General features: G+C 41.3%; 1 protein-coding gene across 1 annotated transcript in view; it reads left to right on the forward strand.

Moving 5' to 3' along the window:
- The window catches only part of DNER (delta/notch like EGF repeat containing), a gene marked incomplete at both ends in the record, with an annotated part of 331,941 nt that overhangs the window by 248,246 nt on the left and 66,584 nt on the right, over positions 1–17,111 (forward strand). The window contains one exon of the mRNA XM_082631051.1: positions 9,937–10,161. Coding sequence (XP_082487177.1) covers positions 9,937–10,161 — 225 coding nt within the window. The remainder of the gene's footprint in view (positions 1–9,936; positions 10,162–17,111) is intronic.

Raw genomic sequence — 17,111 nt, forward strand, 5'->3', positions numbered from 1 at the left:
GTCACTGCAAATTCAAGGAAGTGCTATGAAGGTAGTGAGCAGGATACTGTGATACACAGTAAGAAAGGGATACCTAGGATGGGGTGATCAGAGAAGTCCTGTCTGTCTTAACGTTGAAGCCGAGAACCAAAAGGAGCCAGTTGTGAAGCAGGTAGGAGCAGCAGTGTCCAGGCCATGTTGCAAGGCTCTGCATGAGGAGTAGCTTGTCTTCTGGGGAACCAAATGGAGGCCAGTGGTCTGGCTCCTCGAGAGAGAGGGGCCAGAGTGGTCAGCTGAGTCCTAGCCCGCAGGATTTGACACTCATGAGGGAGGTCAAATTTTATTCTAAGAGCAATTGGAAGCCATGATAATATTTACATTTTAAGTAAATTATGCTCATTGCTATTTGGAGAATTGGTCATAGGGGTAAGATAGAACAGGGAATCTCATCACAGGAAACTATTATAATAGGCAAGGAGAGAAATAATTGTAACTTTGGCAGTGCAGATGAAACAAAATGTTCAGGTTCATGGAAGGAATGCTTTATTCCATATTTCCCTTATTAATATTGCAGAAACTTCTGACATCTCAGTAGCTTTCTACATAGAGTGACTTTATTGTCTTGTAATTTAAAATCTTCTGGAAATGTTTTCTTTTGGTCTTAAATATCTGATTTCCATAATGTGTATATTTCAAGGGTGTTGATTTTTTCTTTACATAATAAATGCTGAGCAGGCATATTCATATAAATATTGGTTCAAATACAAAATTTGAAGCAACAGTCAACTAGCTAAATCATAGTTTTTTCATTAGCCCCTCATTGCTTAGATTTCTTTTGCAGTTCTGTTTTATTTTCCATTTTAATCCTTAAATCTTTCATCCTTTTCTAAACTTTCTTCTTGTTGCAATGGGTTGTTTTAAGTCTCTCTCTCTTTTTTTTTTTTTTTGTGGTACGCGGGCCTCTCACTGTTGTGGCCTCTCCCGCTGCGTAGCACAGGCTCCGGATGCGCAGGCTCAGCGGCCATGGCTCACGGGCCCAGCCGCTCTGTGGCATGTGGGATCTTCCAGGACCGGGGCACAAACCCGTGTCCCCTGCATCGGCAGGCGGACTCTCAACCACTGCACCACCAGGGAAGCCCAAGTCTCTTTGAAGTTGCTTCCTTGTGTTTGAAATAGAGGTTTTCTCTGGAGCTACTGTGTTTTCCTTCCAACATTTCCTGATGTCCATCATGTGAGGTTCGTATGGTTTGAAATAAACTATTCCAAACAAGAAGTCTCACCATCTTCAGCATCCTCTCTGCACCTTTAGGTTAACGTTATCAAATAGTTTTTCATGTTCTATTCTTCAAGTAGGATTGTAAATCCAGATACACTAGTCCGTTAGCATCCAGTAACTTACTAATCTTTTAGCTCAGAGACATTACTATTATTATTTTTATTACTTATATTACAATATTCCACAAGGCTGTATTTCATGTGTTCTCTATAGAGTTCTTCATGTTTTGGAGTTTGAATGTATCCAGGGACATAGCTGATCCCAAGAATGTTAAATTTTGTTTTTCAGCCTTCTTGCCTTTGCTACCGTAACTAATTTGGTTTGCATATTCTGCAAGAGGAATTTTCAGAAATATTTACCTTAAGAGATTATTGAAAGACTGACCAAAGTTCTTAAAGAGTTATGCTAATAAAAAGAGAAACTTTACCAAAGGCTATCTAAAATAATTGCTTTTAGACTTGTAACATTATTCAGGAACAGGAAAGTGCAGAAAAGTTCCTACTATTGGAGATGGAGTTTAAAGCTGTTTATCTGTAATGTGTGTCTGTGTGTATGTGTTGAGAGAGAGAGGATGGAGGGAGAGGCAGAGGAGAAAATAGAGTGAATGAGAATCTTGGTTCATTTTTAGAATGTTTCTTGGAAAGATGAAATATGTTCTGGCTGAATCTCAGCTATAGATGATCCAAGGCCATTTCTACCGTGTGGTGTAAAACATCTTTCTACCAGCACTCTCAGAACTGCCCTGCATTCTGAAAATTCAGTGCAGAGCTGCATTTTATACCAGTCTTTGCCGTAGCCTTGGGTCATCCACTTCCATATTTTTATACAGAGAAATCAGATTCATATACCACTATATCTGAGTTTGGGATCACTTCCAAAGGTACTTATATTTATATATCTAGATATTGAATATACAACGTTTCTTATCTGGGCTGCAGTTTAATTTTTGAAACTACATTCACTCAGTATTCAAGCTTTCTGTGATCAGTATCTCGTTTACAAGCTAGTTTTAAAATTTTCAAAAAATTACACATTAATGCCCCTGTAACATGCACTGTAGCAAGAACCATAAACTAGCCAACATCTGGCCTTGATCAACACATTGGAAGGTCATGCTTGCATTGGTTGGCATCATGGCTCTAAATTTGATATTTGGATGATTTTTTTTTTATATTTGGATGATTTTAAAGATGACTTTTGATTTTATAAGGAGTTGGTAAGTAAGGTGGTATGCGATATGTTTACTCCTTAGGCTTCAAGTTTTATCCTTGTATTTTAAAAATATCTTCCATGTGATATTGGAAATACTGAGAGCTAGTCAGGTTCAGGACATTTCAAATGCATTGAGTTAAAAATTCATCATTGCTAAGTACTTTCCGTTTTCTAAAGCTGCCTTAAATTTAAGAATTCAGGACACCAATGGCTCTATTCTGGCCCTAATTTCTTATGCTAGCATAGCACCTTCAACTGTTCAGGTGCTTTTATGCAAACTCTTATGCAAGGAAGCCTAACATGGGGCTTAAGAGCACCGATGTGGTTTCAGATAGATCTTACTTTGATCTATAGATCTATAGATCTTAAATTGCTTTTCCCCCTTACTGAGTATCCCTGGGGGACTAGTTCTCTAATATAAAGTCTCTAAGCCTTCTTCTGTAAAAGTGGATAGTAGTGGACCCCAGTCGATTCAGTGGTTGTGATACATAAAAGATGGATACCAATTGTTTCGCGTAGTGTCTGGCATATAATAAGAATTTAACAGTTACGACTACTGTTAGCTCCACAATTCCTCTCTTTCTCTCCACTAGCATAACTATAACTACTTGATATATGCAGCTATTCCGTAATCTCCATTCTTAACAAATGAGGAAGCTACGACATACAAGAGCTAGTTACTTGATTGTGCTGATATGGTTTATCAATCAGAATTTGATTTATTGAATTGCAAACAGTAGATACCCCGGTAATCATGATTTGATTACTATAGCTTTATACTAAGTTTTGAAGTCAGCTAGTGTAAATTCTCCAACTTTGTCCTTTTTTTTTCTATATTGTTTTGGGTGTTCTGGGTCCCTTGCATGTTGATATAAATTATAGAGTCACCTTGTTAATTTGTACAAAAAAAAAGCCAGCTGAGATTTTGATCGATATTGCAGTGAATCACTTTGCATCTTAATAATATTGAGCCTTCTAATTCATGAATATGGTATAGCTCTTCATTTATTGGGTATTTTTAATTTCTCTAAGCAGTGTTTTGTAGTTTTCAGTGTAGAGGACTTACATAGCTATTGTTAAATTTATTCCTAAGTATTTTATGCTTTTTAATAATATGGTAAGTGCTGTTTAAATTTTTTAAAATTTATGGTCACTTACTACTAGAGAGTAGAAATATAATTTATTTTTTGTATATTGACTTTGTATCCTGGTATTTTGCTAAGTTTACTACAGCCCAGACATCAAGTATTACAGCAAAGAGTAATGGTCTGGAGCTTGGATTTGGGAGTCTGACTGCCTGGGTTCAAATCCTATTGCTGCCATTTACTAGCTGTGTAACCTTGGTCAAGTTGCTTTATCTGTCTCTGTGTCTGTTTCTCCATCTGAAAAGGAAATGATAGTACTTAGCTCATAGAACTGATGCCAGGACTAAATGAGTTAATATAGTTGAAACTCTTGGAACAGTGCCTGGTATGTACAGGTGTTAGCCATTAATAAACACAGTTTCAACAGACTGTCCTTTTGAGCCTGTACAGAAAGGCTGTCATGGATGCTTCTGCCTGTCCCCTCCTCCCTCAGCTGTTTGCTCTAGGACCCCACCTCCATGCATCAGCCTCACTGGATGGCCCAATAACTGTGTGTGTGTTTAGAGAAAGGTATGTGAGCACCTCTGATTCCAGGACACTCGCTCTTAGATGTACTCAGGACTCCACCATGAAGGATTCATGCAAATTTGAAATTTGATTGTGTTCCAGAGATTGACTGACAGGCCAGCTTCCTTCCAGTTTCCCTAACCACAAACTCTGGACACAGGCAACTTGGAATTTCCCCAGAAGCACTGCTCAAAGGAAGGAGAATCCAACATTTATTGAGTTCCACATACAGTTTTATTTGATCCTACACATCAGGGATCATCCCCATATTTTAGGTAAGGAAATTAAAGCACAAAATAATTAAGTACCTTGCTCAAGGTCATACACTAGTAAGAAGATTCAAGCTTTGGTTTCCTGGCTCTGAATTCTTTGGGTTATGAAAGTTTGTTCTTTTCTCTCTTAGGAAGGTCATTTAAGAGGTGGCTGAAGAAGACGTGAGTCACTTAGAAAACAATGTTATATGAGTAAGAGGGTAACAGTTGCTTAGGTGATAGAAGGAAATAGAGAATTTGCTGATCAAAGCCACAGTGTCTTGGTCAGCTCAAACTTCCATAACAAAATACTACTGACTGGGTGGCTTGAAGAACAGACATTTATTTGTCACAGTTATGGAGGCTGGAAAGTCTGAGATAAGGATGCCAGCATGGTCAGGTTCTAGTGAGGGCTCTCTTCCTCACTTGCAGATGGCTGCCTTCTTGCTGTGTCCTTAGTGGCAGAAAGAGGAAGCTCTGGTGTGTCTTCTTCTTACAAGGTCACTAATTCCATCATGGGGGTTCCACCCTCACCTAATCCTAATTACCCCCCCCCAAAGACCCCACCTCCTAATGCCATCACATTTTGGGGTAGGACTTCAACATATTAATTTTGAGGGGACACAAACATTTAGTCCATAACAAATAGTATTTTGAAAATTAGCTCAGCATTTAATCTGTGAATCCCTTTTTTAATTGTCATTAATAATCTTGTGAGCTAGGAATATTATCCCATAATCACCCTATATCACATGCATCTCCATAAAATGTATTGAGATACACCTTGAATTCATTTTTGCTTTGTCATCATCCTTTATAACAGAATGGCATTTTATATTACATTATATATTTTTAGACTGGATAATATGTCAAAGGCGTCTTCTCTCTTCAGTATATACTGAGGTATATTAGGATTCTCTGAAAATATAAATATTATTTGCATCTCATCTTGTTTTTCTGTTTTCTTGAAATTGTAAGAAAAGGGAAATTTTAATAGTAATAAAATGCAGGATTCCTGATTCAACAGCAGTGAACCTTTTAGATATTCAACAAGGATTTATTGATTCCTTCTTTAGTTAAAGTTTCTTCTAGTACATAATCAATTCCTCTTTCAAGTCTTTTACATAAAGCAAAGTAAAACAAAAGTTTCCTTCTGGCCCACATTACTATTTAGATGTAATGCTGTGTCTCCTATTACATTGTATCAGTTAGCTTTTGCTGCGTAACAAACCACCTCAAAACTTCGTGGTTAAAACAACAATCATTTATTTAGCTCATGATTGTTGTGGATTGGCAATTTGGGGTGTATTTCAGCCGGTCACAGGCCAGATTGCTTGGTGGCTATCTGGTCTTGGGTGGCCTCACTGGGCTGGCTTGCTTTGATTCATGAAGTCTCTTGTCTTCTAGCAGGCTAGCTTGGGCCAGCTCACCTGGCTTCTAGGCAGAGTTCGGTGACATTTTTGACAACTCCCTTTTTGATGTTCTCTTTTCCATTGTTTTCAGTGACACCTTCCTCTCCTGGTTTTCCTCCTATCTTTCTTAAAACTTATCCATCCATCTGTCTGTCCATTTGTCTACCCATCCACCTGTCCCTCTGTCTGTCTGTTCCTCCCCTGGGAATCATGAGCCTCCCCTGGGAATCTCCTCCTGTATTTTCCATTGCAGTTGGTAACAACATCACCAGCATTGTTTCCTAATCTGGAAAACCTGGGAATCACACTGTAATTATTGCTGCTTCTTACTAAACCGTGACTATTTGCCAGTCACTGTACCAAATGTTTGCCATAGATTTTTACATTTAAGCTTCATAAAAGCCATATGTTGTAGGCATTACTATCTCCACTCCATGAAACAGATGAGGTTGATTGAGTACTTGCCCATGGTCCCACAGTTTAGTGTGCAGAGATGGTTTTTGAACCCTGTTCCTTTTGGCTCCAAAGCCCATGCTTAACATTAAGTCACACTGAGAAACCACATAATCAGAGCTCTCAGATATCTTTTATTTACCAGAGAAATGACTTATCAACATTTTTAAATAGTAAGGGCTCAAACAAGATTCTGGATTTCAGATATTTCTTGAAAATTTAGAATATCTGGTAACTGGCCTCACATTCAAATGGCAGCAGTTGGCTTCAGGGGGGTGGTGGCCACCCCCTTTGGAAGGCCATGAATTTTCCAGTTTGCCACAGTCCCTGCCACTCCCTACTGCCTTACAGTTGGCCCGCTTCCTTCAGCAACATGGTCTGCTGGACTCCTGCTGGCATTTGAGTTTTTGACTCCTGTTACATTGTGTCCCTAGGCCCTGCCCTCTCTTCAGTTCTTCCACCATCCAATTGGTCCCTGAACTAACAATGTTATGTTACTTGTAAAATAATTGTCCAATCTGCCTCACATTCTTTATCCCTATTGCTACAAATTGGTCCTTATGACCTCTCACTTCAGTTACTCTAGTAAACACCTGGTTTCCTCCTTCCAGCCTCAAACTCCACTAATACATTCTCCACGTTGCTTGCAATTAAGCATATCAAAAACACGCAAATAGTTGATGTCCAGTGACCTTAGAATGAAGTGCAATCTCCTTAGTGTGGCATGTAAGATGTTCATGATCTGGCCTCTGACCAGCGCCCTCATTTATGCTTGCTTTCCATCTCCTCTTGGCCTCATTGAAATACTGGCTCTCCCCAGAGTCATGATCCTTCATATCTCCTCACCTTTTTATCCACCATTCTTTCAACTTGGAGTATTCTATGTGGATCGTATTAATATTTGTAACCGAGTATATCAACGTGAATGTAGAGTGACTTCTTTCCTAAAATTTATTTTTCCTTTATTTTGACTTGATTGGTAAGTCTCTTATTTCTTCTTTCACCAATATCCAAGCAGAATAGAAACACAGGGGCTTCCCTGGTGGCGCAGTGGTTAAGAATCTGCCTGCTAATGCAGGGGACATGGGTATGAGCCCTGGTCCAGGAAGATCCCACATGCCGCGGAGCAACTGGGCCCGTGAGCCACAACTACTGAGCCTGCGCGTCTGGAGCCTGTGCTCTGCAACAAGAGAGACCGCGACAGTGAGAGGCCCACGCACCACGATGAAGAGTGGCCCCCGCTTGCCACAATGAGAGAAAGCCCTCACACAGAAACGAAGACCCAACACAGCCAAAACTAAAAAAAAAAAAAAAAAAAAAAAAAAGACTAGAAACACAAGTCCTGGTTATGTTTACACATCATAACATTTTCTTAATTGGGCGTTATTGACTTCTGTGCAGTATAGTGGAGAATTAAGAGCTTGGGCCTTGTATCCTAGCTCTGCCACCCACTAGCTAAGTAGACTTGAACAGGATACCTCACATTTCTCTGTCATCATCATCTCATCTGTAAAATGGGGCTACTAATAGTTCTTGTATCATGCAGTTACCCCAGGGCTAAATGAAATAATGCATGTGAAGGCTTAGAACCGTCTGGTGCATCTCAGCCCCTAGTGGATGTCAGCTGTTGCTTTTATTATTACCATGTTTCATTCATTCATTCATTCCGCATTGGACCGAGGAACTGTTCTAGGAATTTTGATATATGTCATTTTAGAACCCACAACAACTTTATGAAGAAAATAATTTCAGCCCTGTTTTTGGGGTGAGGTAGTAGAAGATGAGAGAGGTCAGGACTTGCCTTGGTTGTTCAGTTTGTCACAGGGTGAAATGTGTTTAAGTACGTTCTTTTCATTCAGAGTGAAATGGAATACATCTCATGAAGGATGGAGTTACATACCGCTCTTGGCTGCAAAGGGACTCTTTGGAGAATTCAAGTGTTATTAAAACTGATTGTGTGGTACATTTTTAGTATGATATTTAAAATGTCAAAGCTACAGAGAAGTTTATAAGATGTTGAATAACATTGGATTTTTAAAAAATTTTTATATTTCTGTACAGAAAAATATCAAGTTGATTATGACAATTTATGAGTGATGCTTTAGATAAAGTCTGGGAACTATTTTTGTTCGTTTTATATATTCACTGTGTCCTGAACAACAAAAATTACCAATATTGCTGAGAGTTCTGTGTGAAGATGGTTAATATAAATTTAATTCTAGATAAGAAAAGCGAAGTAGAATATTGGAATAAGAACTGTATATGAATAAAATTATTTAAATTTGTTTCTAAAACTTGAATAGTCTTCACTTAATTTTCAAACTGCTCTTAAAATATTAAAAGAGTAGGTTTTACCAAAGTATTGTTAAACACTTACTTGGACACATAGACCTATAGATTCATGTATATATGTCTATAATTAAAAAAAATTTTTAAATTAAAAATTTTAAATTTTTAAATTTTTAAATTTTTAAATTTTTAATTGAAGTATAGTTGATTTACAATGTTGTGTTAGTTTCTGGTGTACAGCAAAATGATTTAGTTATATATATATATTTCAGATCCTTTTCTATCATAGTTCATTACAAGATATTTAATATGGTCCTCTGTGCTATACAGTAAGAGTATGTATGATTTTTTAAATTGAGGAATACTGAAACGCATACACAAAACAAAATAAAAATCAGCTGCATGAGAAGTACATTTAAAATTTTAAAATATTAAACCCTTATTGAGGTACCATTTATGTATCATAAATTTCATGCATTTTAAGAGTACAATTCGGTGCTTTTTAGTAAATATACAGAGTTGTGCAGCCATCACCACAATTCACAATCCAATATTAGGATATTACGTCAACCCTAGCCGACTCTTTATGCCCATTTTTGGTCAATTTCTCTTTCTACAGCAGCCCCAGGCATCTACTTATCTATTCTCTATATCTATAGATTTTCTTTTTCTGGACATTCCTTATAAATGGAATTATACAATATATGGTCTTTCGTATTTGGCTTCTTTCACTTAGCATAGGTTTTTTAGGTTCATCCATGTTGGAGCACATGTCAGAACTTAATTCCTTTTTGTTGCCAGATAGTATTGCATTGCATGACTACACCACAGTTCGTTTTTCATTACAATAACCACATTTTTGAAAAGCATGTATTAAAGCAACTGCTAACAGTGGGTGCTTCTAGAGAAAGGAGTGAGGGACAAAGGGAGAAAGATGGGAGAAAGATTTTGTCATACTATTTTATATGGGTTTTAGTTTTTAAATTCAGGATTGTATCTTTATCTATTAAAACAGAATAAGGAATCAATTCCCCCAGCAATGTGTATTAAATAAGAGGTGAAATCACTCCACTGACCCCAGTGCCACCTTCCTGAATCACCATTAATTTATTTTTGGCATCTTTCTAGTCTATACATACACACATGCACATGTACACATATAAATATATGTATGTCCCTGTCCATGTGTACATCTAAGCAATCATGTGTTTTGTATTTCAACCAAAATGGAAGCACAGGGCTTCATGGTTTAACCCCCGGTTACCAAAGCTAAGTAAACCCACCTTGTTGGGTTGTGCATTAATCAATTCACGACGGAGAAGAGTTAAGAACAGCAGCCCCAGTTTCTTGGTTATTAAGTGTATTGCGTGTTTAATTTTTTTACCCCTCCCCCCTTCTGCATCTTCCCGCAGGCTACCTGGGCCCTGCCTGCGAGGAGAAGGTGGACCCATGCGCCTCGGGGCCCTGCCAGAACAACGGGACCTGCTACGCCGATGGGCTGCACTTCGGCTGCAGCTGCAGCGCAGGCTTCACGGGCCCAGCCTGCACGCAGCTCGTGGACTTCTGTGCGCTCAGCCCCTGTGCCCATGGCACATGCCGCAGCGTGGGCACCAGCTATAAATGCCTCTGTGACCCAGGTGGGTACGATGCATGGACAGGAAGTCCTTTCTTTCCCCAATCTCAAAGCCTTTTAACTTTTGCATCTGAGCACAGGTTTGGCCCGCTGTATGGGTTTACCTGTCTGTCTAAGTGAACCCCACTCATGTATGACACCCTTTCTTTTTAGACTTGCCCTAGGCAGGCTTTGAAAAGCACCCTTTCCCCTTTTCATGAGCATTTCACAGTCATTGTAGAAAAAGAAGAAAATACAGTAAGCAAAACGAAGAAAATTAAAAACAGGCTTAATCTTATATAACAGCTTAATTATTTTGGACAATTGACTATAGGTCACTCCAGAGCTTTTACTGTATTACATATCTTTTATTACTGGGTTCTGAGGTTAACGGAACGTTTTTCATTTTAATGTGCATGCAAGGCAGAATGCAGTCCATTCAGAATCTTATCACCTTTTAAAATTATTACTCGGGGCACAGTCCGTGTTAGAGGACCTGTGACTTCCTGTGTCAATGTTCAAAAGTTCCATCATTTACTTTCCAAATGTTCTTCTGTATTGGTATCGCTGATTGTTTATTGTGAAAGTTTTGACGCTCAGAAGTCAGAGTGGTTACTGGTTCAAGTCTGTGTCCGCACAGCCTCCTGGTGTGGTCTGAAAAAACGCACACGGGGCAGCTCCTCCTCCTCTGGTTTCTACCCTGCCCGCGTCTGCATCCTTGCAGGAGCTGGCTCTTTAGAATGTTTCTCAGCACAGTGATCCCCGCTGCCCCCGTCTCTGGCGCATCAGTATGGCTGGCCAGTCCCCTGGTTTGCTTAACCCCTGGTTCTGCCCAGTCACTGCCCTCCACCTTGGGTGCCAGCTGCCCTGTCACCCCATCTCACCTGCAGGCTTCCCCTTCTGGGGCTGAATCAGTTTTCCTTCCTCTGAGTTCCCACGATCAGCCACAATATCCCTTTCCTGGTCTTTAAAACATTATATTAATTATCCTTGTGTGTGTCTCTCTCCCCGTTGAGGGGTAGGAGGAAGTGTGTTCTATTAGTAACTTCTGTGTAACAATAAGCTACTATTTAGTGAGCTTAATCTTTCTAGGCTCTGAGCTGAGTGCTTCACGTCTCTGGTCCTTTTAGTGCCCTTCTGCCAGGTGGATATTGTTGAGCCGCATCTCCCCGAGGTATGAAATGCCTCATTCCTGCTTCAGCCACGTGTTGGTGGCCACACACCCACTCAGGCTGAGTCCAGATTCCAACCCAGGTGCCCTGGTTCCACTGTCCTGTGCCTGGTCTGGAACTCTCAAGGGGCACATCTCATACTCATGAGTCACCTAAAGGGGTGAGTGGGAAAAGCAACTAAGCATTTGAAGGGTATTGAAAAGCCTCTTTCATGTAGACGTTTTAATTCTCTGGGTTTGTAAACAATCATGGGATTGATATTTTGCCAAGTGGCCGTTTCCTTTCTGTTCTAAAATACAGAGGGGATGGGGCTGTTGAATCTGCCTGGTAATTGCATTAGCAGGATTCTCCAGAGAAAAGGAAGAGAGAGAAAGAGAGAGGGAGAGAGACGGAGAGGGAGGGAGAGAACTTGCTCGATTTTAAGGAATTGACTCAGGCAGTTGTGAGGACTGGCAATTTCAAAATGTAGTGCAAGCCAGCAGGCTGGCCACTCAGGCAAGGCGTCTACATTACAGTTTTGAGCCCGAATTCCTCCTTCCTCGGGAAACCTCAGTCTTTGGCCTTAAGACCTTCAACCAATTGGATGAGGTCCACCCACATTCTGGCGGGTAATGGATTTAATGAAAGCCTACTGATGTAAATGCTAATCTCATCTAAAAACTACCTTTACTACAACATCTAGACTGGTGTCTGACCAAATATTCAGGTCCTGTGGCTTAGCCAAGTTGACACGTGAAATTAACTATCCCAGTAACATTTGGGGGTTTTGCATAAACCTCGTGGGGAAGGAGTTTCTGCAACCCTACACATGACACGAGGACACTTTTCTGCATGGACACGCGTCCTCCCCTGTCAGGCAGTGTGAAGATGGGAGCCGCTGCCCCCTTGGGGACCAGTGTTCTTCCATGGACCTTGCAGGCACGTGCCATGGCCTCGGGGAGCTGAGGGGGAGCCCGGGCAGTGTGGTGCCCTTGCCTGTTGGGAAAGTGGGGCCCCAAGACCACTTTGTGTTTGCAGATGAAATAAGCTGCACTTGTCCCGGGAGAGCAGTCTTCCTCATGTCATGACTCATGAGCACGCTGCTCCCAGCGCCCTGCTCTGGATGTCATAACACAGAGAGTAATAATAATCCCCTTGGCCGCCATCTGGAGCAGTACCTCAGAGCATCCTCCACACATGTCTCCTGGGAGTCCTGGTTCCCTCCGTGAGCCCAAAGGGAAGAATCACATGTCACAGGACCGGGAGGCGGCTTTGTTCCTCCTCCCTTTCTCCTCTGACTTCGTTCTTAAACATATTAAACTTGCCCTTATATTTAGTTGGTGTATGTTTAAAACTTGAAATGGGATGTGGGTATTTAAAGAGACATGTGGCTTTTTAGTAATACCAAGTAGAGTCTGTCAACATGTGTGCAGATGCTTACATGGTCCTAAGTAGAAAATATGCTGCCTAGTGTCTCTCTGTCCACCTAGGGAGCAGTAGCTGAGGGTGGGAGAAAGGACCCATGAGATCCCCACTCATTGACTGTCACTGTAGGAATTTACAGGGCATTTCTGGGCCTCGGTATTTACTTTCACTAATAATGTCTTAGATGCTCGTGAGTTCAGCTGCAGTTGGGATCACAGACTAGACCTGGGACAAGTTACTGACCACGTCCTCTTGCTGACCATGATCTTCTGTCGTGTGTAAGAGTGTTAGACGAGAGACACGCAGTACATTTCCTCTCAAGGAGTAGTAAGCGTGATTGTGTCTTTCTATCCATGGAGATTCCAACACTTTTCCTTAAGCCAAAAGGGTGATGTGTCTCCTGTTGAAGTTCCTCTTTCCCCTCTGCTATTCTCTGCTCAACCTTCATTCATGTCCATTTGGAGCATTTAGCTTGGTAAAGCCAGTGCCCAGCCTCTAAGGGGCTTTGAAAAGCCTGAAGAAATGTGTGTTCCATTCCTGGATGCCTGCATTTAGTAGGCAGTCCCCCGGGGTAGAGCCCTGAAGCTCTATCAAAGCTCTCTCATCGAACTTGGGAGATAAAATTGCTTTTAGAGGGGTTGCTTCCTCAGATCATTAGGTGACATTGTGTGAAATAAAAAAGGCATCTTAACATCTGGCAAGAATTTACATTCTAAGAGGTGAAAATGACAGTTCTCTGAATTCGAAATTTCTAGTCTTAATCTTTCGGAGCATGTAATTGCTTTACCACTAGTTTGCATAATAGAAGAATCTCATGAGTGTAGGTGAAATTGGGTGTCTTGCTCAAGAGTGGCAAGGCTGATCCTCTGTATTGAGAGCAAACAGGCCCCGTTGCATAAAATGGCAGCAGATTGAAATCACGTCAGGTTGATAATTAGCTCCCATCTGACAAAATGCCATTTGGATGACAGCAAATCAGATTTGCCAGGTGCTTTATTTTCAAACCTCATTTTTAGCTTATCGGGCTAGGGAGTTCTGATGGGATTTTAGTATTAGATAATAAAATGTCAGCAGTGAGTAACCACTGAAATGTTATCTTTCAGTGACAGTGGTAAGTGATAGGCCACATGTACTCTAAAAAAATTACAAATCAAAATCTCCTAAGGACTTGAGAAAGTGAGAACTTGGAGTCCAACAAACACTGTGGGAAGCAGGGCCACAGGGCCTGGAGTCGCCTGGCACCTGCTGTTGCCCCTGAAAGTAGAAGATGATGTCCCACATGTTCTCAAAGAAGTGGTGGCATCTGGAGATGCCATTTGGGTGCTGACCAGTCCTGGAAGGAATCTCTGGTAAGAAGGGAAGTGGTTTGCCTGAGTTCACTCGTCTTGGCCCCTGCCTGATACACTTGAGTTATTACTCTGACTGTGTCTGTTGAATTGAATGAACCTTGCCATTACAGAGTGTGCCTTAAGTTACTATTTAGGAGTTTATAGTGTAAGGCATTAGAGGATTTTTATATGGAAATACAAATAACAGTTTTCTTTTTTGTTTCCATGAATAACTTTTGATGCTTATCAGTTGTCATAGGGTAGACCTGGGACAAGTTGCTGTCCATGTATCTCTGCTGATTCTTCTCCATCATAGGGCTGGCAACTCAATTAGACCATCCAGACTATAAAAGAAAGGATGTTTAGACTTTTTCCAAATGAATTTTTTTAAGGAAATTATATTTATAAGAATCTCAGGTACTGTTTTTTCTGTTTTTGACATCCTTCCATATGGCTGCATTTCTGGTTGGGATGGCCTGAAAGACACAGTTGGCATTGCTTCCTTCTGTTAGACTCAGACTTTGCAATATCAGCATTCTGATAGTGTCTGCTGGAAACAGAATCTAAGATAAGACTTAATGGTCAGGATTTAAGTAGCAAGTTAACAGCAGTAAAGAAAAATGTACACCTACAATGGTATGAAAACATTTAGCTTGATAATGAATACCTAATTGCATTTAGATTCCTGGATGAGTACAGTGGATAATTTTCGTGTTTTATTAACTAGGAAACCTTACCAGGTTTACTAAGATGAAGTCACTTCTTGTGTTTAACATGCTCTAGGAGGGTCCCGATCTGTATATCATATTATTCTTGAGTATCATTGCTTTTATAGAATATATTGCCTCCTTTCTCCACATCCTAATCCTATATCATGCCCTTCCTCTGTTATATTTTGAAATACGATAACTGCCCTCCCCATTGGGAACCCAGATAGAATCCGGTCTACCTCGCTGCAGCAGTAGCAATTCTTCATAATCTGTACTTCACCTAAGAAAACATTTAAATCTCTTGACATCACGATGACACTAAGAATTGAGAAAGAGAAGAGTAGCCCCTGACATCTGCGGGCTTGTTGGACACTTACAAGCAGGCCTTGGAGTTGTTAAGAGCTGGCCTGGCGACCACAGCTGGGCCGTGGTGTTTCGTGTTGCACATAAAGACGTAAACACCCACACTGAACACCGACCTCAGACACACGGTCACTCATAGGCCATGATAAAGTGAGACAAACAAGACCGTGCCATAATTTTGTCTAAGTACAGATAAAAACAAGGTCACCATGCAACCCACAAAATACCAAACATCCCCTTTGATTGCAAATAAAATGAGGGCCAGCTGCTTGTTCACCAGTTACAGCTTTAGCCTCGGTCTAGCCTACTCCCACCCATAGAAAAGATTCATTGCAACACTCAAGTGTAGAATTGCCCCTGCTTCCTGACAGCATCCAGAGTGACTCCTTCCCAAATCGCCCAACCAGAGTTCAAATCCTATAATAAGCCCCATCTAACACCCTCTGACTGAGACACCCCGAGATTCCCCTTTCTGCAATGAGTAAGAAACCCAACTGCATCAACTACAGTTTTGTCCATGGTGGCCTTTGGTTTGAGAGCATTGGCAGGACTTAACTGATTAAAATGCTCAAAATACTGAGTGTTCAAAATACTGATTGAATTTTCATATTAACAATAGTTCAGTCAGAATTTCCAGTGAATTGGAAACTGAAATGTTGTTTGGATTTATACATGGGGGAAGGTTGCTATGGAACAAAAGTCCTAGGTGGGGTGGGGGGAAGTTCAGAGAACAGGAGATCCAGTTGGCTGTAGCATAAGATCCACTGGATGCAGTGATGGCCATTAAAGCTGGAAATGCTGATTGGGGCAGATTGGGGTGAATCTAGGTGCTAAGGAGTTCAGAAAATGAAGACTTGGAAACATTTTGCATCAGCAGTGTATTTGAACGGACCTGTGTTTTTGAAAGATTATTTTGATGGAATTGGGTGATTTCAAGAAAGATTGGGTGACTTTCAGAAAGATTATTTTGATAGAATTAGATATTACAGTCAAGAAAAGATGATGAGACAGGAGATCAGTCAGAAAGCTCAGGCAAGTGGAAGTGAGGTCTTGAACTTAATGGCGGTGGGAATTGGAAGGAGGGACCTGAAATCTGTCCGAGGAGTGGGATCATCTGAGTTTGGTTGTCACGTGACTGTAGGGACCAGAGGTGAGCATAGAGCCAAAGGTATTGCTGAGGCTTTAACTTGGGTAACTCAGAGAAACAGGGAAATGTGCAGAAGGCCTTTGGGAATGGCAGGCCAACCAAGTGGATGTGCCAGTCAGTAGTTGTTACTTGCGACTGGCATTGGGTCCTGAGCATGACACCAGGGAGGTAAGGAGGGAGTTCCTGGTGTGTGGGTGCTAGAGAAAGTCAAGGGAACTATTAAGATAGATGGGGCGAGAGTATAAACCGACAGGGGAAAGATTGGTGAGAGTGTTAGGGGATTCTTGCACTGAGGCGGGGGGCTAGAGGCAGCAGCAGGAGAGGTTGGAGGAGGCCGCTGGGACTGGGAGGGTCTCTGGGGAAGGCCGAGCCGTGGAAGTTCCTGGGAGGGCAGGATGGTGGAGGGGGGGACACTGCCCAGGGGCGAGGAGCTGAGTCAGGCTTGCCCAGACGGCCAGACACTAAGGGACCTGTCCTAGTGGTGTTCACAATTACCCCCGTGGCCATTCTTCATCACCATTTTGTTTTGATTCTAATTTCGGGGCGTGTTCAGGGAGTCTTTGTGATATTTGCCTTCTACTTTAGGCTGGTGACCTGAGGGATTAATACGAGGGCGGGAAGGACAGTGGTAATGAGTGAAGGGCACTTGCTGGTGCTGCATAAGGAATTTTGATGAGATTCTTGACATTAAAAATCGATCCACAGTCTATTTAACCTGCTGTAAATGCCTAATCCATATGGATGAAAGTGTTAATGAACTGGCCTTTAATTAGGGAGGGATTTCTGCCCCCACAGCAGCACTTCAAGTTCAAATCATTCAGAATGCATTCTTGGCTGAACTCCTGTTGAAA

The sequence above is a fragment of the Mesoplodon mirus genome (genome assembly GCF_964341445.2).
Source record: "Mesoplodon mirus genome assembly, chromosome: 8".
Taxonomy (NCBI): domain Eukaryota; kingdom Metazoa; phylum Chordata; class Mammalia; order Artiodactyla; family Ziphiidae; genus Mesoplodon; species Mesoplodon mirus.